Source organism: Monosiga brevicollis, genomic scaffold (assembly GCF_000002865.3).
Source record: "Monosiga brevicollis MX1 MONBRscaffold_4 genomic scaffold, whole genome shotgun sequence".
Classification (NCBI taxonomy): Eukaryota; class Choanoflagellata; order Craspedida; family Salpingoecidae; genus Monosiga; species Monosiga brevicollis.
In genome coordinates this window covers 1,514,985-1,536,668 of record NW_001865041.1, presented here as the reverse complement: position 1 = coordinate 1,536,668, position 21,684 = coordinate 1,514,985, and the positions used below count along the sequence as shown (strand labels likewise).

Genomic DNA, 21,684 nt, shown 5'->3' with positions numbered 1-21,684 from the left:
TCCATGGACATCAAAGACATTCGCGCCAGCACCAGCGAACATGGGAACGGGGCTCAAGGCATGGCCCCTCGCGTGAGGAGGAAGAAGAGGCCCGTCGCCGGGCTCTGGTCGGCTTGGACCGGCTCTTCGACAAGCACCAACGTCTTCCCGCAGACTGCTTTCAGGCCCTTGCACCCGAAGACGTGTTCTCCGTCGCTGAGCCAGGCCCTGATCCAGGTCTGAGCTTTACTTGACCCTATTGTATACGCAAGCGCCTGTCGTGCCCCCTTCCTAGCATCTCGCCCGCGCTTGTGCCTCACCTTGATGCCCCCCACCGCCACCAGCCCTGGTGGAGATTAAGGAGCGCACTGGGCGCGTGCGCTCAGCACTCGACCACAAAGACATTCACGTCTGGAAGCAGCTCACACGCTTCACCAACCTGACGGCATTTGTTCCTCGCCAACTGCGCGACCAGGTGCTTGCAAAATGCCTCAGCTGTGCACCTAAAGACCGCATGGCGGCCCGATCGATTGGCCGTCTCACCCGCGACGCCTACGCTCGCCATGCCCCGGTAGATTGGCGTCGAACTGCCCACAAACGCTTGGGCCAAGATGCGGGAGATCCTTTCCGGTTTTTCTTTACTTCGTAACACTGATCCAAAGTATGCCATTCATCATTTCCCACCCATATGCCCACCGCTTGTAACACGCCCAACCCTCACACCGCTGGGCGAGCCATCAGGGTGCGGACGGCACATGTATGCGAGGCGCCTGGTGGATTCATTGCCTGCACAAGTCACTACCTACGTGAACTACATGGCGAGGAGCTGGATCACGATGTATGTCTGCTAGTTTGCGACCCTGCCTGTCGCTTCCTACTGCGCAAAACTCCGGCTGATACGGTTTCGCTCCTTTGCCCGCACCGTTCATTCCAGTGGGTGGGCATGACGTTGAACCCCCACTACGAAGACAACAATCCCGTCGCCATGGTGGATAGTGACGCGTGGATCTGTGACACCATTGAGCACTGGGATTTTGGAGCAGACGACTCGGGCGATCTGATGCAGGCAGACAACGTGCGCAGCTTGTGGGCGCGGGTGGCAGAGATCGGCAAGGTATGTATGACCCGCCATAATTCAGAGCATGGCCAACAATTGGCCCATGGGGCTTCAAAACACCCATGGTCATGTGCAATGCGCCGCTTCCTGATGGACCTGCGTTCACAAGTCCCTGTGCTACTTTTTTTTTTTGGAGTGTCACCCTCGCGCGCGCTGCATCGCTCAGCGTCTCATCCATTGCACGGCATGTTTCTTGTGAGCCCCTGGCAGGTGGACTTGTTCACGGGCGATGGTAGCGTTGATTGCCAGCACGATCCCAACGAACAAGAGAACATCACTGCGATGCTTCATTACTGTGAAGCCGTTGCCGGACTAGGGTGCCTTCGTCGAGGTTTGTTGATCTCACAGGGGTCAGCCCACTCTGTCCATTGATCTCGCGCCTGTTGACTTACACTCCCATACAAAACTTCTTGCACCCCATTCCCGCACTCAGGCGGCGCCATGGTGCTCAAGACCTTTACCTTTTTTGAAGCATGTACCAACCAGCTCGTGTACCTACTGGGCGTTCATTTTGATGAGGTTGGCAACGTTTGATTGATTGTTTATTTCTTTTGCATTGCCGGTCTATGCCGTGAAGGGCAGCCTCTGACTCCACCTGACCACCCAAGGTGTGGATCAGCAAACCAGCATGCTCGCGTGCCTCCAATGCCGAGACCTATCTTGTCTGCAAAGGTCGGTTGTGCAAGTCTACCCACTCCTGATTAAGCAAGGCTTGACCCAGTCCTCACCCCGCTGCGTCTATGCCCACACACACACACACACACACACACACACACACACACACACACACACACACACACACCAGGCTTCAAGGGTATTGAACAAGAACTGTTGGATCGGTTGATCATGTTTGTGGACTCTGCCAAGCCCTTGGCCCCGGCGGTGAGTTGATGAGATTTGCGGGTGCCAAATCAGTGCAGTTGTGACAGCATGATGCACCACGCTCACATCCTCGATCGAGTGCCGTTGTGGCTTTGGTTCATTTGCAGGAATTATGGGCCTCGCCGGCTCATGTGCAGAGCGATGGCCAGGTGTATCTGAGCCTCATCAACCCTGCCGCTATCCCCGAGGCCTTTCAGACCAAGATTGTTGAGGTGTGTGTGTGTCTTTGGCGCTTGCTACTTGCTACGTCCTGTCGCAGCCGGTGCACTTTCAATGACGGCCAGAGCCTCATTGGACGTATGCAACCACGACACCTACGCAAAAACAACAAATCCCCCTCACCAAAAAAAAAAAAAAATAGTTGGCTGACTACTTTGCACACGCGTTCACGGAGATGATTGAGCGTAACATGGAGCTTGACAAGCGCAAAACAAGGCTGGAAGATAAGGTGTGCTTCCCTCTCGGCCATCAACTCGGTCTGCACGCACTGTGCTGACACGCCTCTGATGTCATGCTCGGTTGAGTTCATAGCTGATTAACAACGCCAAGCGGCAAGTTGCCGACGACTTTTTGCACCGATACCACATCCAGCGCATACCCAAGCACTGGAAAGTCGTGCCTGACCCCACTGTCGAGAGTGGCTACAGCACGGGCCATCTGATTTCCTCCCACCATGGAGGGGATCACCGGCGCAGTCACGTGGGCCAGACCTTGGAGGCACGCCAGGCTCAACGTCAAGAGTTTGACATGACTCGTGAGATGTCGCGCGCCGCGTCCAAGGCAGGCAGCATCGCTGGTACGCCTCGTCGTCCGTGCGGCCCAGCTGGTTCACCGGAACCCAGATCCCCGCAGTCCAGCGGGCGTGGGAGTCCCACCGGTGAGCCTCGCGCGCAGCGACCCAAGTTACAGGAGGAAGCAGCAAAGCCAGCGCCCCTACCCCGTCCTGCTTCACCTGAAGAAGGTGAACTTCCAGCACCACCTTTGACTGAGGGCCAGGTGAATAGTCCCAAGGATGAGGCAGGTGGTGCTCAAGCAGATCAAGCCGACGCCATCGCTGCTGCTACAGATGCCAAACTGAGCGTGGCTGAGAAAATGATGCGCAAGATGGGCTATCGCAAAGGCCAGGGTCTGGGTGCGCAGGCTCAGGGCATGGCTGAGCCAGTGGAGAGCTCTTCGCAGACCTCAACCCATGGCCTTGGGTTCCAAGATCATCTCGTCTTGAGCGTTGGGGATACCCTCCCCGGCGGTCCTTGGTTCTATGATGAGACTGATGATGCAGGCGTCCTTTGGTTGACAGATCGCGAGGCCGGCATCACAGCGGCGGAGGTGAAGCGATGGCGCATCGTAAAAGCCCCTTTGGTCGCGCTCAGTATGAGCAAGTTTTGTCGCGTTGAAATCCTACAGCGTCTTCACAAAGATCGGCTGAATCAGCTCCGTCACGTTTTAGCCGCAGCTGCAGAGCACCCACCCCTAGACTGGGCCGCATTGGAGCAAAGAGCTGGCATTGTTGCTGGGGTAGCTCAACACGCCCTGGTTCAGGATGCACGCTTTGCAAACTGTGCGCCTGCAGTTGCAGAGGGGGCTTTGGCATTGCATTCTCTTCACAGCGCCTTTGGCATTCTTAACACTAAGGCGTCAGGGCCAGTCGTGGCCCTGGGAACCAGCGACATTGTTCAGGGCATGAAGCGCGCCGTCACCAATGACCGCCTTGAGTCTTTTGTAAGCCTGATGGAAAAAGCCGTTGCTCTTCCTCTTCGTCGTCGTGGTCATCATCGTCAGAGAACACACTATCGCGCTCTTTGCTTTGTCCCCTGGCCTACTTTTCGATACGCTGTTTTCTGCTTCTGTTTCTTCTGCTGCTTTGAACCATTTCATTTGCCATCCAACTGTTTCTTCTCACTCCCTGCCAGTCGCTGCGTGTAATCTCAATAAACCCGGCCTCATTCATTTTCGTTTCCTGGAATTTTCGTTGCTTTTAGGAGCTGGCAGAGCCAGCCGCAGACTCGGTGACCTTGCTTGCAGCTGCCCGTGCTGTGCCGCCGGGCTGCGCCTCTGTGGTGCTGGCTGGGAGCACTGTGAAGCCAGATGTGGCTGCGCAAGATGCCTTTGTTGAAGCCTATGCGCGGCGACCCTTGATTGTTCAAGTGATGACGGCGTTACGCGCGCTGCAGCTCGGTGGCAATCTCGTACTTGTCTTGCCAGAAGCCATGACCCGCTTTACGACAGCGCTCGTGTACATTTGCTACCGGTGGGTAGTGGGCTTGAAGCGGGCTCTCTGGCCTTTTCACCCCGTGTCGTAGCGAGCGTGCAGGCGCTATGTTGTCTCACTCGGGGTGGAATCCGATATTGCATAGGTCCTTCGCCCGAGTGCGCTTGAGCAAGCCAGCCGTCTCGCATCCGCTGCGGAGCGATCGCTTTCTGGTGTGTGAGAATGCCAAAGAGACCGAAGCGGCATTGCTGAAATATCTCGAGGAGGTGGCGATTGCCCTGGACACGGCCGAGGCAGAGCAGCACACTGTGACGAGCTTTGTGACCGTCACTGGGCTTTTGCAGCGAGACTTTTTTCGACACCTGACCTTGGCCAACGAGCGCTATGCGCAACGCGAGGCAGCAGCAATTGAGCAACTGGGTGAGCAAGAACAAGCAAGCAAGAGTGAATCGGCAGCCGCCGAGAACCACCCACTGAACCTGACGGCAGAAAGCACCGCCACCCTCATGTCTAGCCTTGAGCTGCCGTGGCCACTGGCATCTTTATTAGCCAAGGGCGAAGCGCCAAAGTCGGGAGGGTAGAGCTGATTGACTGCATTGGATTTTTTGCTGAATTGATGTGCACTCTCCTCGTTTTGGCAAAGCCTTGTGAACATGAACCCGATCCTACCATGCGCGTTGTTGCTGTTCCAAGTCTGGTCGTTCACAGCTTGAGCGACTGCTGAAGCGAAGCCAAAAGATTTCTCTCAGATTTTTTCTTCTTAACGGTCAACAAATCGCACAAAATGGGATGGATGGCGTGCATGCAAGCATGATCTTTTTGGCGGGAAAGATAAAAAGGACTTTCCCGCCAAAACAAACGATTGCCTCATCTCTCTCTCTCTCTCTCTCTCTCTCTCTCTCTCTCTCGCGCGCGCGCGCCGGGCTTCGTGTCGCTGCAGTACCACAAATGCCTGCCAGGCGCTTTGAATGCTATTGCATTCACTGAGCTTGGAGAACGTGGAGCATGCTCGTCCTCAGCCAACTCAGCAGGGCATGGAGACAGTCCATTTTTCTCCTCGCCCCAAAGCGATTCCAGCGGAGATACACGATCACACACATCCGCCCACTGGCTGCCATCGCCCATCGTACTCCGCCGCCATGAGCACTGATCAGACCAGCATTTCTGGCTTGGTAGACAAAGCTTGGTGGTCTGGCCACGATGAGAACGATCCATTGGCCATCAACGTCCCCGATGACGCCCCCGTGGCCGTCTTTGACAGGTACACGCCTACTGCAGCATTCGCCAACCAAGTACAGGGCATGCTGGGCGCATTGCCCAGGCTGGGCACATTGCCGGGCTTTCTTCGCCTCTACTTCTCACCACACGACGCCATTGCATCTGGCCACGATAGTCTACCTCCTACTCCGGCGCCGCTGCATTTCTCGCTGCCACCCGCAACGATAGTGAGTAGCTTGCCAAGGCTCCTCAAAATGCAGGAGATTGTTGAGTGTCACTCCCTCCCCCCACTCTCATGCTGTTGGGCTCACTCCGGATGAACAGAGCCAAAGTAGCAAGCGCTTGCAGCATGATGCCATTGCCAGCACCGTGTCACCGCCAGAAAAGCGCAACAAGCCCATGCCTTGCAGCCCCGAGCGAGTTTATTCACAGCACCGAAACCTTCTTATTGCCCGTACGTCCGAGACGCCTGGATTCGCCTCGAGCCAGACGAGAAAGACCTCGCAACCGCCCACTCATAGCGCCTTAAACTCGGTGGCTGCACCACCAGATCGGGACGCCCTCTGTCAAATGGAGGTACCAAATCCTCAGCCCTCTGCACTGCTCCAACATCCCGGCATGAGCCCAAGCAACTTTGCTATTGTGCACGATTGGCTGCAACTAGTCGCAGCCGACCACGGCAGCTACAGGAAAACCTACTACTTGGCCAAACACATTCTCAATGCCTCCGTGGCCCGTAAGCTACGCTGTCTTACTTAAACATGTGACAAGCCTGGGGCGTGAGAACTGCGACGCCTTGCTATGAAACCGGGCTTACATGCCCGACGTGTGTGGACGATTTGCTTGGCGCGCATAGGTCTCGTGCCCAAATTGCAAGTACAGCATTTGCAGCTTTTTGCGGCCACTGCCTACTGGATTGCTAACAAGCTCGAGGTATGATTCCTTGGCTCAGCGAGAGAAATCTCGATTGCCAATGTCGTGTGGCCTGTTTGATGCAGCACGGGCTGCGGTACTCTGATCATGTCAGCAAGAAGCTCGTGCTTCAGCGAAACTGCAAATTCACAGCTCTGGGCGCGTCAATTCAGGAGACTTTTCCCATCAAGCTTGATCGCCTCTGTGCGCTGACCAAGCATGCCTGTTCCGCCAAAGAAATCCTTTGCACTGAGCGCCGGGTGATGATGGTAAGAATTTGTCGTGATAACGATCTTCTTTTTTTTTGTTTGTTTGTTTGTTTTTTTGTGTTTTCCTCGCAGACGAACGCTCATTGACAAAGGGGAATGTGCTCTGTCCCAGCTCTTGGAGTGGAACCCATTGGCCGTGACCGTGCACGACTGGCTTCAACTCTTCATGGGGCATACTGAACATCGATTGGGCCAAGCTCTGGCGCCCATGGCGCTATCCACACCCAAACTGCAGAAACTATATCTCAGCATCAGCCAGGTTCCAATTCTGTTTCTATCTGGCTCCTCTTGTTGCCGCCTGTCCTTTGATCCAGGGTCATCGTCTACACCTGATTGCACTGAATCGACAGCTATTGGATGTGGCCACGCTGGATATGAACGGTCTTCGATTTCGACCCGCCGTCTTGGTTGCTGCTGCACTCGCGCACCATGACCAACAGGCCACCCCTTTGCTGTGCCCAGGTAGGCTTGAAACGGTTGCCCGGGACTTGCGCATGCAGACCCGCGATAGCCTGCCACGAATCAATGCTCTGTTGCCGTGTAAATTTCTGACAAGGCTAACCCGGCATGAACGCTTTAGATGAGGCGAGCGCCACGCGTAGGTGCTTTCGGTGGATGAAGCCGTATGCGCGAGCTGTCCGTGAATTGGCCAATGAGGCCACAGCCCATGCACACCTCGATACCGTGGTCAGGAACCTCTCTACATTTCATTGACGTGCATATCCACCGTCGCACCACTCACGGCGCGGACGAACATTGACCGTCCCATAGTTGCGTTGGCCCCACGAGGGCGACGGCTCCATGATTCACAAGCAGACAGCCCCTAACGAGTTTTCCGTTTTTGAAAAGGTGTGTTCCTCCCCCATGAAACCACCCTGAAGCCCCTGGCATTGTGAGGGAAGCGGGCCAGCAGCAAGGAAACACATGCCAACGGTGACTCGATTGCTGGGCAAAGCAGGGTTTGAGAATTCCGCATGATGGGGAGCACAAGGCAGGTCAACCAATCAAAGCATCAGTCGCGATGAGCTCATCCGCACGCTCGCACGCACGCTCGCACGCTTTCATTTGAAGGCCCAGCAGCGCGTGTTTGCCCTCGCAGAGGACGATGAGTAAAGGACATAGTCCACAGAGCTTGTCAGGCTAGGAACTGACCGAGCCGTGCATGATTCCTCCCGGCCGGCAACATTGACAATAGAACTGACCCTGCATAAATCACGCAAGTCGGTTGGGATAACACAATAGAATGTCTTGTGCCTTCCTCTTGAACTCTATTCCTCGAAGCCAATAAAAAATGGTATCAACAGTGTCATCAAAAGCACACCAACGATATGAGATGGCCCGCATGACCATGATCTGCGGCTCAGACCAAGCCTCAATCACTTGATGAAGAGCAAATAGAAGCCCGTTGCTGCGGCTGTGAGTGAGACAAAGAGATGTAGTCGCGTTCCTATCACGGCAGCTATGATCGACGCGCACCGTGCACGAGCCCACGTGAGGAAAGAGCCAAACACAAACAAGATGCTTCAGATAGCATCCGGGCGCAGTCGGAAGGAAGCCGATGGATACCTTTATATAATGCGCCAAAGAAGCCCTTCTTCTCGCTGAGGAACATTTGCTTGAGTCGTGGCACGCGCTTCATGTAGGCACAGGTGCAGATAACCAGCAGCACGAAGATGACCATGCCATCCATATGAAAGATGTTTGCCATGTTGGACAGGTCTGCCAACAGCGCCGTCACCCTCAACACGCTCGCTTCAACAAAAAAAAAAATGAAAAAAATGAAAAATCTGATGAAAGTTGTGAATTATCTGACAACACCACACACTAATCGTATTGGCTTCTGGAAGCTGGATGGACCATGCGAGTGCCTGTCAGTCTGTGGGCCTTGTTGGCTTGGTGGATACACCGAACGGCGTCTATGTGTGTGTGTGTGGCGTTCGTGCCTTGCGTATCGTGCATCGAAAAGAGTCTTGATCAAGTCGCCAAGTCAAACAATCCCATCAAAAATGCCCGCGCTAATTTGTCCAGGCGTTGTCGTTGGGATATTGCTGCAGCCGAGACTGATCGTTGGCAAGGCCCTGAGCCTTAACACGGCCGGAAGCTCTAAGGCCGGGACCAATCTTCGTTCATACCAAGCTCATCGCACGCAGCCACCCACAGATGGCGCCGGCGTTTCTCGTTGTTAACCAAGGATGCGGTCGGTGCATCACTGCAATAGGCCAAGTAATCGCCTATGGATGCCACCCATGGAAAACACGACATCAAGTCACTCAGCCTGCACGCAGCCAAGCGCTGCTTTTGCAACACAGGGTGCCCAACGCAGCAACAACAGGGAACAGGCTCCGCCCCGCAACTGTGCTCACCTCCCACTCGGCCATCAAAATCGGGATCGGTCGCTACCCAGATTGTGGTATCAGAGCCAAGGCGAGCGTTCAAAAACATAAAGCCGACGACCGTTTTGTGTGCCCAGCGAACCCATGAGGGCAGCGTGCGCGTGACATCCGTCACAATGTTGCCTGGGTGCAGCGAATATACCTGCGCAGGCACATTTGGATGAGCGCTTCGAAATTGAAATGCTTTGAAACGTGAGGGCTGAGCCTTAACAAGGTGCACCTTGACATGGGAAAAGGCAGCCAGCCGTTGTTGCAACTCGCGCGCAAACATGACCTATCGAATGCACAGCACGCCGATGAGCACGATCCCCCGGGACAAATGCCCAGTCCCTTAGGCTTCGTGTCCTGGGTGACGGATGTAGCCCGGTCAGGGGAAAGATCTTGCCGTGTAGAGCTTGCTGTCGGCATAAGCCAAAAAAGATGAATAGGGTCGCCGAGTGATGTTAAAGTCGTCCCAATTGTATCCGCCGAGCTTGTGGATGGAGCTTGCCACAAACAGCACGCGAGGCGATGGAGCATTGCGCAGTGAGCCCAGAAGCCGGTTCGTCAACAGCACCGGACTCAAAAAGTTGACCTATAGCAGCTCCCCAGTGATAGGACGATGAGATGAAAGCCACCCACCCAACGGTCAAAAAGCCAAAGCTTGCTGCGTGTGGGTGCTGCAAACCACCAGCACGGCACAATGGCACGGACGGGCTGAAGGGCATGTGATCGACATGTGCCAGGCCTAACCTGTAGGTGCTCTTCGTATCGATCGGGTGTTTGACGTCGCTCAGACGTGCCCATGTGATATACTCCAGCATTGTTAATCAGCACATCTAGGCGTGGGAATCGAGCCGTAAAATCCTTTGCAAAGGCGTCCACGGCATCAAAGGAACAGAGGTCCAGAGCCATGACGTGCGCATTGGGCAGCGGGCCATGGGTCTGGCGCCATTGGTCCAGCAACGCCTCTGCTTTGCTGGTGGTTCGACAAGCCAGCACCACCTGATAATAGGACCAAACGAGCCTGTGAGGATGCAAGGGGTCGCTGTCACCGTTGATTGCCTGCTGGGTGCAGCATCCCGAACCTCAGCCCCAGCCAGGAGAAGACGGCGCGCTGTTTCTGCTCCGATGCCAGCCGAAGCCCCGGTCACCACGATAATCTACACGAACAGCAGGGCACATCACCCCCGCGCCATATGCAGATTCGGGTGTCAATGCTGTTCAAGCTGCGCGACGCGGACGACCTTCATGCCCTCTGCCACGCTTCCGCCCTTGCCAGCGAGAGGCAAGGGCGGAAGGAAGAAAAATAGGAAGCGGCCGAGGGATAGAGAGGTATACCTTGTCCTTGCAGTGATCTGGAATCTCTGGGACTTTGCCATGGTACACAGTACTCAAGAGCCGTCCAAAGAGAATGTCGCCGAGAATCGAAATCGAGGACGCTGCCGTCTCCAGCGCCATCGCTCCTGGTTCACACCAGCCTCCCAGCTCGGAGAATGATGTCAACTCTTGGTCGGTTTTTGTAGAAGTTTCTTCCCTTAAGCCGCTGCTGTTTAGGCACACACTGGGTAGTTGATGTAGAGAAATAGGCATTTGTTGTCGATGTAGAGGTGGACTCTTCTTTTTTTTTTTTTATTTTTTTTTTTTTTTTTGCGGGACTTGACCACGCGATGGCGAGCTCGGGACAAGGGCTTGAGAGTGGTGGCGATGGCCACGGTGCCGGAAGGATAGCAGAAACAACTCACTCCCTGGCACTGCAGATCTTGGCCGCTGTACCAGTGCTACGACTGGATTTACCAGCTGATTGGTGTCAAGAGGCGACGGAAGAAAGTGCGCGTGACCAGGCAGCCGTCGTCCGCGCTGTGCAAGACGTGTGGCAATATTATCCGGCTGCCGCTGCCTATCGGTCGCGGCTACTCAAACGTATAGAGGGCACTTTAGCTGAACCTGATGAGGGCTGGTACAACCTGCTCAGCGACGGCGAAAGCACAAAACCTGCTGAGCCCGGCTTCCAATTTCGTACATTTCGCCATTGCCCTGCCCCTTCCAAGGATCGCGCTGCGGCTGGCACGAGCATTACCTTGCACGAGTGCACGGCCTTGACTCAACAGGGCACTACAGGCCTGCGAACCTGGGACGCCGCCGTCATGCTTGCCAACCATCTCTGCGACACGCTCTGCTCCTCACCAGCCCGAACCTGTCCGACAGGCCCCTCCTCAATTCTTGAGCTGGGTGCTGGCACTGGTGTGGTTGGCCTCCTACTCGCGGGAACCCTCAACAAACAATGGCATCCTAAGGATGCGCAGCCGTGTGTTGTATTGACTGATTACCACGAGGCCGTCCTGGCAAACCTGACGCGCAATGCCGACCTCAACTGGACATTGCAGCCCGAGCCTCGCCCCACGTGTGCTAGCATTGACTGGCGAAATCCCATGCCTGCACACTTGGCACGGCCGGAAGGATATGATTGGGTGGTTGCTGCGGACGTCGTCTTTGATCCTCAGCTTCTTCCTGACCTCCTGGACACTATACTAGCAGCACTAGGCTCCAAGAGCCGGGCTTTCATTGCCACAACAGTGCGCAACCCGGACACGTTCGCGACTTGGTGCAACCTACTCGAATCCCATCCTGACCTGGTTGTGTGCACACATGACCTACGAGCGCTGCGCGCTGGGCATGTAGATCTACAAAGTGATCACCAGTTTGATGTGTTTCTCCATGAGTTAACTCGAGCCTCGCCCTGAGGGTGGGAGAATTGAATAGTAACCGTATGGTGATCATAAAAGGGGGGGTAGTGCGATGAGTAGCCTCTTGTATGTGGCCCTACCGGGCTTCCCGGGTCGTCTGCCCCCCCCACTGCTGTTTTGCGAGTGCCTAGCAAAGTTGTCATGAATGCATTTGGGTGCATATGTACATGGGCATGACGGTGTAAGTTTTCATTAATTTCAAAGTTTGAGGGAAAACGCAGCCAGCAACCCGAGGTGGCCGGACGACAATAATTGGACCAGACCGTCTCCCAATGCACCTACTCCCCGCCCCATTATTGAGCTATGACGCCTTTGTTAATGGAGGTGTGCGTTGACCATCCAGGCCACGCAACACGCGCAGGGCATCATGTTCTGTGAACAGACTGCGGTCCAACGTCCTAAAGTCAATGGGTTGTATGGGCTCATCCTCCTCGTCTAGGCTGTGTGAATCACTCAGATCGTTTGGTGAGTTGGGAACTTCGGGGCCGCTGCTAGGGCCTGGCTGGCGCGAGGCTGCGGCCAGCAGAGAACTTGAAGACCCGTCGAATTCTGCAGTCCGCTCATAGGCCTCCTTGACAATGGATTCCAGCTGGGCCTTCTGTTCCGGTGTCATGGCGTCAAATTTGGCCTCGAGCTGCGCGCGCAGGCGCTCAAAGTTGACCACATCGATCCAAGAGTTGGCATCCCAGTCCATTGATTCAGAGACAGCCTCCCCCGCCGCCGTGTTTGCAGCTGCCGCCTCGAGTGAATCGCTGCTCAAAGCTCGCACCAGCTCACGCGCCTGTGCCGACACGCCATGCGGGAGGTCGCTGCCTTCTTGAGCTGCAGTTGTGGCCATGCCGGAACCTGCGGTCCCTGAGGCCGCGGTATGAGACAACAGGTTGTGCTCAGCCTTTTGCAAGAGACCGTCCAGCTCCAAATCGGATAGGACTCCTTGTAGAACGCGCGTGACAGCGCTGTCCAGTTTGTCGTCTACCCACGACCGGATGACGCGCTCGGCCATTGCATTCAGATCCGCTTCAGGCCGCTCTTCCGCCGAATAGTCGTCAAAGTTTGAGAAAACCCCATCGATGGCTTCTTTGGCAAAGCGGTTGGCAATGATTGTCTCCACCGTTTTTCGATGATGCCCCTGAAAGGCTCGTCCCAAGACATCGTACAGCTCTTGATCAAAGTCGGCCAGTTGCAAAGCGGCCAAATCCTGCAGGTCCATCGGATTGTTCAACGCCATTCCTGTCATGGAGTTGGACGCGGATGCTTGCTCGGAAGCTGCTGCTGATGCTGATGCTGCTGTAGGTGGGGGCACAACATCGTTTGATCGAGCTTCAGCGCGGCTATCAAGATGGGGGTCAGCCCGACGAGAAACTGCTGGCCCAGGAAAGTGTGTGCCTGGTCGGTCCGTGTTCTTGGCCTTCACCGATCTCATGGGCATCTCTGCCATAGGAGAGGCAACATGCCGGTCCCCTGCGTCAAGTTGTGCCTCTGCCTCAGGTCCAATACCGGCTGCAGTTGACATCGTCGGCCCAGAAGGTGCTGCTGCGTACGAACGAAGGCGTTCATTCAGTGTGGCTACCATTTTATCCCACATTGCGTCACCGGCATTATCCTGCTGGCTCGCAGCAATCATCGCCTTGCCCGCGAGCTGGTCCGCTCTTGATCCCCCTGACGGAGCTGGCGTAGCGTGCCCGCTGCGATCAGGGATTGAGCCACCGGATGCTAAAATACTGGCTGCGGGAGGAATTGCAGCTGTCGACGCAGTAGTGTCGATACCGAGGGAGGCGGTTGAAGCCGTGGGCACAGCGGTGCGCGGCATGCTGGGAGGTTGGGCCGCGGAAGATAAGGTCATGGGTTTGATGCGACTGGGCATCATATCTTCCAAAAGAACGCGGGCGAAGTCCGGATGCGCCTGGGTCCGGAGCAAGTTGAGGAAGCGTTTGAAGCGCGGATGCACCACGCCATCACGATATTGACTGGCCAATTGCAGCACTTGCAGAAAGGGTTGCAGGGTGGCCAACTGCTGTACAGTAGATTCGCGCAGCGCACGTCGCACCTGCACACCTGCCATTTCTACATTGAGGGCAACAAGGCAGCGATGGAGTAGATTGGCTGCCAACCACGTTGCTCCGGTAGCAAGTAACCAGGCCACCCTTGCTTCAGGGCCAAGATTTGAGATGCTCACAGCCCCGAAAGAACTCTGCAGAAGCTCCGTCAGTGCATCAGCCAGGCTATCCACGATCTGCCCTAGCTGCAAGTCTGCAGCATAGCGCTGAGGGGCTTCAAAGGTGCCTTTGGTAGCCATTACGGGCAGGTCGCCCGAAGGGGTAACTTGCACTCGAAGCTTGAGCTGAATGCGCTCCGCGGTGGGACCTTCATCCACAGCAAATCCAAAGCTCATGTGGAAAAGTACGGACTCTGAAGGCTCTTGCTTGGGAGGCGGACACTGAAAGAGCTGCTCCAGCAAACCATCTGCCAAACTGGGTTGAGCGGTACTTGCCGCCTTGACATGGGCCAAAAATCGAGCAACGAGATTGTCCAGTTGACGCTGCATGGCAGGGGCAGGCGTCGTCGGTGTATCCTCCTTTGAAGTGGGGAGTTGGCGCACATCGACGGATAGTGCCACGTTGGACATCAGTGGAAGCGCGGGCGACAGGTGACCATGTTGCAGGCTCGCCACGACGTGGTAATCCATGAGAGATGAACAGAAGGGACGGTTCCAAGCGCGGATGGAAGCAGCCTCAGAGGCTCGGGCTAGTAGTGAGCGAGAGCGTGACTTCTCTGCTCCTGCAGGCTTTGAGCTGCTAGACGCAGCGGGAGCCGCGACTAAGCTTGAAAGGCCTGGTGGTTGGGTGTCCGCCTGCGTTCCAAAGGGGTGTTTTTAAAAGTCGTGAATGGCAGGATCGAGTGAGAACAAAGACAGTATCTTTTTCACGGACATGGGCTTGGCGCGCAATCCGGCAGGTGCTGGACAATAGAGCGGTTGGCAATGAGAAAGTACATACGTCCAATTGAAACGCAGGCGGTGGCGTGGTATCCGGGGGAGCGGCAGCGGCGGCCCCAGCCATGAGGCCGGGGTAACCAGCAGCAAACGAGCGGATCCGACGGGTCGCAGAAGCACGTGCCGTGTCCGGACTGATGCCGTCCATGGCCTCCAGAACTTCCTGCAAGACTGGACGGCGCACCTTGGACCATGCCTGATCAAGTGATAGCGTGGGGATGGAAGCTGCCGCGATGGGTGCCCACTCTGTAGCGGCGCTCGCAACAGCCATGCGCTCAGCAAGAGACACGGCCTCGAAATTGACGTGAGGCCAAGGATTTGCCCCCTATCGGACAAATGCCGTTGAGAACAGGGGATCGTTGAAAGGCATGATAGCAACCCAAAGATGTATATTCCCGAGCCTTGCCTAGCTCACTGCACAAAGTACACGCACCAGCAGGTCACGGATCACCGGGGCCAGCTCGTCGAGCAGAGTCTTGGTCTGTCCTGAGGCATCTTCACTTTGGCGGATTCGACAGAGCTTGATGCCCTCCCAAATGCACTGCGCTGCTTCAGACGGCTGATCAAGATTCGAGGAGGAAAAGAGAACAGAAAGGGAAGAGACGAGGTCAGGTCAGCAGGAATAGCCGACACCGAGGATATTGACCAGCTGAAGGAGAGCAATGTAGGCGCAGCCTTGGCCATACCTGTGCGTTGGCGGATCCTGCGGGAAACAGCAACTTTTGCAGCCCCGGATCGTGCAAACATGCTCGATACACCACGGTCAGGTTGAGGACGTTGCAGGTTGTGTGCGTGGTGTTTCGCGTGTTTGATTCTCGCGTGGCCAAAAGGCGCAGGCTTTGTGTGAATGATTCTGGAGAACCGAGCCCAGGCCATACGACAGGGAAACCAAAATCAGCGAGATGCAACAATGAGGCTCAGCCGTACGGTGCCCGAAGGCGAAGAAGCGAGCATTGCCTACCGCAGCCGTCGGCCTGCAGGATGGGGACTAGTCCACGGGCCGTGAAATCTGTCTCGCGGACGAGAAATGATAGTGCGTTGAGGGCAGCGGCCCAAAGTGTGCGATGTTGCCGCGTCAAGAGCTGAAGTAACACGTCGGCCACGCCCAGGATGTCTCCCTCGGCGGTGAAAAGGTTGGCCTCGATGACGGACAATTGACAAAGGATGGTCAAAAACTCAACGGAGCCTGGAATGCCAACTTGGGCGGCATGCACCACGAACATGACGTCCACTACGTCCACCACTGCTCGTAAAAAGCGAGTCCGCATTGCAACAGTGGCACTGGAAGTGATGGCATAGGTACACAAGCTGCAGGCAAAAACAAGCCAGGGATCCCAATGAGACACTCTATAACTTACTCGTCAAATGGAAGACGAGGACAGGTATGAACAAAGAAGGATGATTGAAACTGACCTCGCCATGATCAGATGGCAAATGTGTGTGAGCTGGGATTCAATGACTGGGCGCCGAGCGACTTGCGGAAGGGCTGCCAACATCAAGCACAGGCGCTAAACGAGCCACAAAAAACGCACCGAGGCACTTGTGAATTAAGTAAAGCAAGGTCGAGGACCAGAGCGGGAGCGGCCAACGGGCACACGCCTCCACACGAGCAAGATATGCAGCATACCGACGAGTCCTTGAGCATGCGCTGTGCCAGGCGCTCCACCACCACAATACTCTCGAAACATTGCAGAACCGCCATCAACTATCCAAATGAAAGGAGAAGCGAAATGAGAAGTGTATCTAGTTCTGGATAATGCTAGCTGGTTGCCAAACAGCAGCGCGTTTTAACATACGTCAGCGTCGGACACCGGCAGGAAATAAATGTAGGTAATCAATGCGAGTGCCCCTCGTGAGGCCAGTAACTCTTCGACCGTTTCCACGTCCACCGCCAAGACTGCACGGTTGAGAAAGAGCGCGTTTGTGAAAGCAAGCGACGAGGTGAGATGATTGCGAAAGAAGATTTCGCGTGGACTGCAAGCAAGGAGGCAACGCGCCGGCCTCTCAACACCACAAAGTGGCTGACGGGCTGATCAAGCAAGTCAAGCAGGCGCACCTTCGCCAGGCCCAAGTTCAACCCAGGGGTCTTTGACCAAAAGTGCGCGCAGAACTGAGAGCTCGAGGTTGTAGTCTTCGACGAGAAAGTCAGGTAGCGAGGACGCGGCATCGCCGGTAAAAAAGGGGGCACGCTCGTCGGCTGATTCGGGGCGCGGATAGACAAGGTCTTTGCCGTCTTCGTTGGTGTAAAGTGGCGGCGCCGTGAACCCTTTTTGACAGGTCACATGCCCCAGCAAGGTTGCAGAAATGGCTTTAATGGCATCACACCGGCGCGCAATTTGGTAGTTGGCCAAGATTCGTTGAGCCGCCGAGCGGCGAGCGGCATAAGGTGAAGTGCGTAAAACCAAGGTTTTGATGGCAGCTTTGATTGCCCCCACCTAGAGCATGGCAACACCCAAAGATGAGATCCGGGAGGCTGGGGCAATGCGCTGTGAGCCGTGATCAAATCAATCACATCCGATGACCCCACCTGCTCACACATGAAGCGATGGTGGGCAAACGCCTCTCGCTGACAGGCTTTGGAGCAAAAGTAGGCCAGCCGACACCACGAGCACACCATCATCGTCCCAGTGCGGCCACACTGGATGAAAATGAGGCCGGCAAGCGTGCGGTGAGGCAGGCAAATGCATGCAGCAGAGCCGCGACAACAACGGGGGTCGGGGAAAAGATGTCAAGTCCTACCTGGCCACAGGTACGGGCGTCCCCGGGCAGGCGGCAACGGCTGAGTATTTTCTTGGCTTTGCGGCGTAGCATGGTCTGGATACGTTGGGCAACTCCGGCTCGCACGGATTGCTGCATTGGTCAAAGGACAGGGTCAGCCGTGCAGTCGGGTACGAGTGGAAAGGTGGAACGAAGGCCGGCAGGGCGGCCACGCAGGGCGGTCACGCAGGTAGGGCGGATTGTGGTGGACCACCACGCTGCGAGAAATGGAGCTCACAGCTGCAGGGCAGGTTTGAACAAAACGTACCACGGGAATGCTGGAGACGTGCATGGCAAAATCTAGGGCTGACCGACCAAGCCAGTCAGTCAAGAGAACATTGGCACCTAGTCGCAGCGGAATAGGCAGGGTGCGTCAGAGTGGCCTTTGAGCTGGAGTTGACATGAAAAAAAAATAAAGAGAACACATGACACAACTATGTACGCGTACGCACACACACACACATAGAGCTGCACACAATGCGGGTAAAAGTTGGCATGGCATCAAGGGGCAGACAAACAGGTCCCCAGACGTATTCATCGCGCACTGCGCAAAGCGGGGCTGCACGTAACAGACCGTTTTCGAGAAGGGCACAGACGGCATCATCGCGATAGTAGCTGGCAGCTATCATCAGCGGGGTCTCATGATACTTGGTACGCGCATCTATCTCCACCTTGTTCTTGAGCAAGGCTCGGATAATGGCATCACGATTGTTGCCCGCAGCGTAATGGAGCGCTGTCCAACCGTCAACGCACTTGAGGTCAGGATCAGCACCCTGTGCGCCCAAGGCCCGGGCCCAATCCATGGGCAAAGGTGAGTTGTTTGAGGGCACAGATGGTCGGCAATGCGACATGGAGTGGCTTCAAGACAAGAAGCACACCTTGGCAAGAAGGAAGTGAACGACTTTGAGTTGGCCAAAGTCGCTAGCCTTCATCAAGGCCGTGCGGCCGTATTCATCAGTATCATTGACATTGGCGGGTGTGACGAGCTCTTCGAGAATAATCATAATGCCTTGCTGGGCCGCACCGTGCACAATGGTACAGGCCTCGCGCTCCTGCGATTCGGTACGATGGGCAGCCAGCGCATGTGGTAAGATGAGATGCAAGAGAGAATCCGAAGAGGGTTCATTGAAATAGCGTGCGGCAGGCAAATGTGAGGCGAGTCCTGAGCGCCTGACGCACAAAGCCATCGAGTCCCTCCGCCATGGCGCCGGTCTGGCCAATAAAGATGCAGCTCAGGCACGCTCGAGCGCGGCAAGCGGACGACTATGCTTCGTTTGATGTGTCTCGTGTGTGCAGGCGTTGAGCTGGGAATGAGCTGAAGCGGGCCGTTGCAGAGCTGCTGTCCATGCTGGGCCTGCGAGGCCGTGGGTGCCAGTGGCCCCGACGGGGGAGGGGTAAACCAACTCTTGACCTGATCGAGATGTCAAAAAAAAAACAAGAAAAGAAAGAAAAAAGCCCGCTTCGCGCCCAGCGGGCAGCCCAGCCAGCAAATTGAATGGACAGCCTCGAGGCACGCCCGAGCAACACGTGAACTCGGATGCTGGGCCGGCCGCAGTCAAGACCAGCCCACGGAGACCAACGGATCAAGAAGGCACCAGACCAGGAATCACACCAATTCCTACCCCCTCAACACCTCTACACTGGCCCAACTACCAGTCTTCTTGCTCGCTGCCCTTTTGGCACAGCAGGGCTCAACCAACAAGTCTTGTCGTCACACAAATGTCTCACGCTGCAACCTTGTGCTGCTGCTGCCTCTCTCTCTCTCTCTCTCTCTCTCTCTCTCTCTCTCTCTCTCTCTCTCTCTCTCTCTCTCTCTCTCTCTCTCTCTCATGTGTCCCTTGCAGTCTCCAAGTCTCTGCACAGACTCGTGGCTCGTGTCGCCGAGAAGAGCAGGGTTTTCTGACATTTGGCTCGGGAGAGGAGAACGGGTGTTGTGGAAGGTCATTTGTGACAGGTTCATATTTGCGGACATGCGATGCGGGAAAGAGGACAAGCCGGTCGTCATGCCTGACGTGCCAGCGCCCGCCCGCTGTGACAGGGTCCCGCCTCCCGCCCAACAACCCTACAAACCAAGCAGGAGATGGCCATGTGGCGGCTGGCTTGAACAGCTCAGCATTCACGACACAAGTAACTTCTACCACACTCGCATCCTCCAAGCGCTACAAGCGTACAGGCGTCAGGCCACACCCTGACGCTCGCATTGTTGTGGTGGACTGCATACCTCTATGCCCACCTCTCCCAGTGGTTGAAGGGTAGTCTTAGCGCCTGGCATGCAAACGCGCCCACCACCATCGCCAAACGTCGCCCATCGACACTTTTCCTTGCCGCTGCGTCGCCCCTGGCCGCCCGCCATCATCGTCAATTTAGGACGCAGGGCTGACCCGCTTGCCCCTGGGGCTCGTTGGTAACCATCGCCGGTGGGTTGCACTTGATACCGCCCTTGTCCGGTTCGATTACCTGCGCTCGGCGCGGCAATTCCCCCTTTGCCCGCCCTTTGGCGTCTATGTGTGCTCGACTGCCGTGTCCAACTTGATCTGCTCTTCTTACCCATTTGCTCTGCTCTGCTCTGCGTGGTTCTTGGCGATTTTTGATTCTTTGCTCTACAGCTCTCTGCCTCCCAGTCTTGCTGGATTGTTCACGGTCGGTCGCCAGAACTCGGATTTGAGCTTGTGCGCCAAGCAAGCCCTTCCCGGGGCTTTCTTTTCTGCACTGAATTGCCGTGCCCGCGACGTGCGAGGACTAGCCACAACTTGGCGCCACGACCCTTTTCCTTCCTCCCTCTCTCTCTCTCTCTCTCCCTCTCTCCCTCTCTCCTGTCTCCGGGCTTGTCACACCAACCACCATCAGCCAGCCCGACTCAGCCTCCACCATCATCACCATGAAGGAGAATCTGGAAGTTGATCCCGAACCTGTCCTGGTGGGCACGCTTCTCAAGCGCGCACAGGGGAAGAGCACCTTTGGACGGATGAACTGGAAACAGCGGTGCGTTCCGAAGCTCCAGCAACGCACACCTCTTTCCTGCTCTGGGCATTCCCCAACGAGGGAAGGAGGTGTGAGACATCACTTGCCATTGGCCATCGCTCGCTGACACGCTGTTCTTTTTCACTAGGTGGTTTGTCCTGTACGAGAATGAGTTGCAGTGGTGGTCGGCAGAGGGTGGACGCTACAATACACAAGCCGAGCTCAAAGGCGCCATTGACTTGGCCTCCATTCACGCGGTTGAGCACGTTAGCTACGATGCCTTTACCAAGGCGCACATGTTTCAGTTGGTTCACACCTCGCTCCTTTACATTCAGTGCAACACAAAACGCGAGTGCGACAAGTGGGTCTCGACCTTGCGCAAGTTGGTAGCCCACAACACATTTTTGCATCCCAAGTTCCACCCCGGCTTTTTCGATGAGCGCGACAAGGTCTGGTCGTGCTGCGGCATCCCCAGCCGAGACTTCAAAGGCTGCTTGACCGCCCATGACTATTCCCCGATCCGGAAGGAACTCGATGCCGACGAGACACGGCCCCAAGCCAAGCGCGGTATCAGCTCGAGTGCGGCTGTTGAGGAAGCCCACGCTGCCGATGCACGTGCTCGAGAAGAGGAGCGCAAGCATCAGCAACGGCACGCCGTCAATCATCAGGAGCATCGCCTCAAATCGGTCGACTCGTGTGGTGCCACCAACGTTGAACAAGTTGACCCCCGCCCGCCCCACAAGCGCAGCTCTCAAGACGCTCTCCGGTAAGTTGATCGCGGGCCTCCACCAGCTGCCTCGCGGGTCCATGCTCACGATACAAAACGTATGTGTGCACATTAGACCGATCTTGCTTCGACCAGCCAAGGTCACATATGTTTGATCAAAATATTATTCTCAGCTTAGGCAGCAGCGTAGTGTTTGGGGTGTGCTGGTGCGCCAACGCCTTGGCCTGTCCTTGTCATCGTGGAGTAACTTTTTTTTTCTTTATTTTGACCCGTGAAACTTGAAATTCGAATCACAGCCAGCTGGATGATGATGATGATGTTCTGAATACCGCTGTACTGAAACAAAGCAAATTGTTTGCTTGAATAATGAATTTGGTGCCTGTGGAGGCAGGGACTAAAACAACCCCGCTCCGACCAACGCTACCGCACAGAGGTAAGAAGCAACAACAAAACGTGAAACCAGCAGGCAGCGATGGAAGGATAAAAAAAAAACTACAGAACGAGATGCAACAGCAACAGGCAAAAAAAGGGGGGAACAATAG

General features: G+C 55.8%; 7 protein-coding genes across 7 annotated transcripts; 4 read left to right on the top strand and 3 right to left on the bottom strand.

The window, feature by feature from the left end:
• Positions 1–718: 718 nt before the first annotated feature.
• On the top strand, positions 719–1,761 carry MONBRDRAFT_1907 (uncharacterized protein; the record flags this gene model as incomplete). Its single annotated transcript, XM_001743946.1, has 5 exons — positions 719–817; positions 914–1,093; positions 1,307–1,427; positions 1,530–1,615; positions 1,705–1,761. Coding segments are annotated over 5 exons (543 nt in total), but the record flags the coding sequence as incomplete, so codon positions are not given.
• Positions 1,762–5,326: 3,565 nt separating this feature from the next.
• Positions 5,327–7,346, top strand: MONBRDRAFT_6465 (uncharacterized protein; the record flags this gene model as incomplete). Its single annotated transcript, XM_001743945.1, has 6 exons — positions 5,327–5,632; positions 5,730–6,141; positions 6,262–6,338; positions 6,404–6,586; positions 6,901–7,048; positions 7,279–7,346. The coding sequence occupies 6 exons, from the start codon at positions 5,327–5,329 to the stop codon at positions 7,344–7,346; spliced, it is 1,194 nt and encodes a 397-aa protein (XP_001743997.1).
• A 616-nt stretch (positions 7,347–7,962) lies between these two features.
• MONBRDRAFT_14967 (uncharacterized protein) lies at positions 7,963–8,294 on the bottom strand (the record flags this gene model as incomplete). The annotated part of the gene is made up of 2 exons (XM_001743698.1): positions 7,963–8,045; positions 8,153–8,294. 2 exons carry the CDS (start codon positions 8,292–8,294, stop codon positions 7,963–7,965), a joined length of 225 nt encoding a protein of 74 aa, XP_001743750.1.
• A 1,052-nt stretch (positions 8,295–9,346) lies between these two features.
• MONBRDRAFT_15143 (uncharacterized protein) lies at positions 9,347–10,115 on the bottom strand (the record flags this gene model as incomplete). The annotated part of the gene is made up of 3 exons (XM_001743697.1): positions 9,347–9,553; positions 9,712–9,963; positions 10,047–10,115. Coding segments are annotated over 3 exons (528 nt in total), but the record flags the coding sequence as incomplete, so codon positions are not given.
• Positions 10,116–10,628: 513 nt separating this feature from the next.
• MONBRDRAFT_6463 (uncharacterized protein) lies at positions 10,629–11,702 on the top strand (the record flags this gene model as incomplete). The annotated part of the gene is made up of 1 exon (XM_001743944.1): positions 10,629–11,702. One exon carries the CDS (start codon positions 10,629–10,631, stop codon positions 11,700–11,702), a length of 1,074 nt encoding a protein of 357 aa, XP_001743996.1.
• Positions 11,703–12,006: 304 nt separating this feature from the next.
• MONBRDRAFT_6462 (uncharacterized protein) lies at positions 12,007–17,553 on the bottom strand (the record flags this gene model as incomplete). The annotated part of the gene is made up of 10 exons (XM_001743696.1): positions 12,007–14,556; positions 14,702–14,860; positions 15,131–15,256; positions 15,384–15,550; positions 15,659–16,005; positions 16,230–16,402; positions 16,494–16,594; positions 16,754–17,132; positions 17,225–17,335; positions 17,437–17,553. 10 exons carry the CDS (start codon positions 17,551–17,553, stop codon positions 12,007–12,009), a joined length of 4,230 nt encoding a protein of 1,409 aa, XP_001743748.1.
• A 743-nt stretch (positions 17,554–18,296) lies between these two features.
• MONBRDRAFT_6461 (uncharacterized protein) lies at positions 18,297–21,185 on the top strand (the record flags this gene model as incomplete). Its single annotated transcript, XM_001743943.1, has 3 exons — positions 18,297–18,541; positions 20,302–20,436; positions 20,564–21,185. 3 exons carry the CDS (start codon positions 18,297–18,299, stop codon positions 21,183–21,185), a joined length of 1,002 nt encoding a protein of 333 aa, XP_001743995.1.
• Positions 21,186–21,684: the final 499 nt, after the last annotated feature.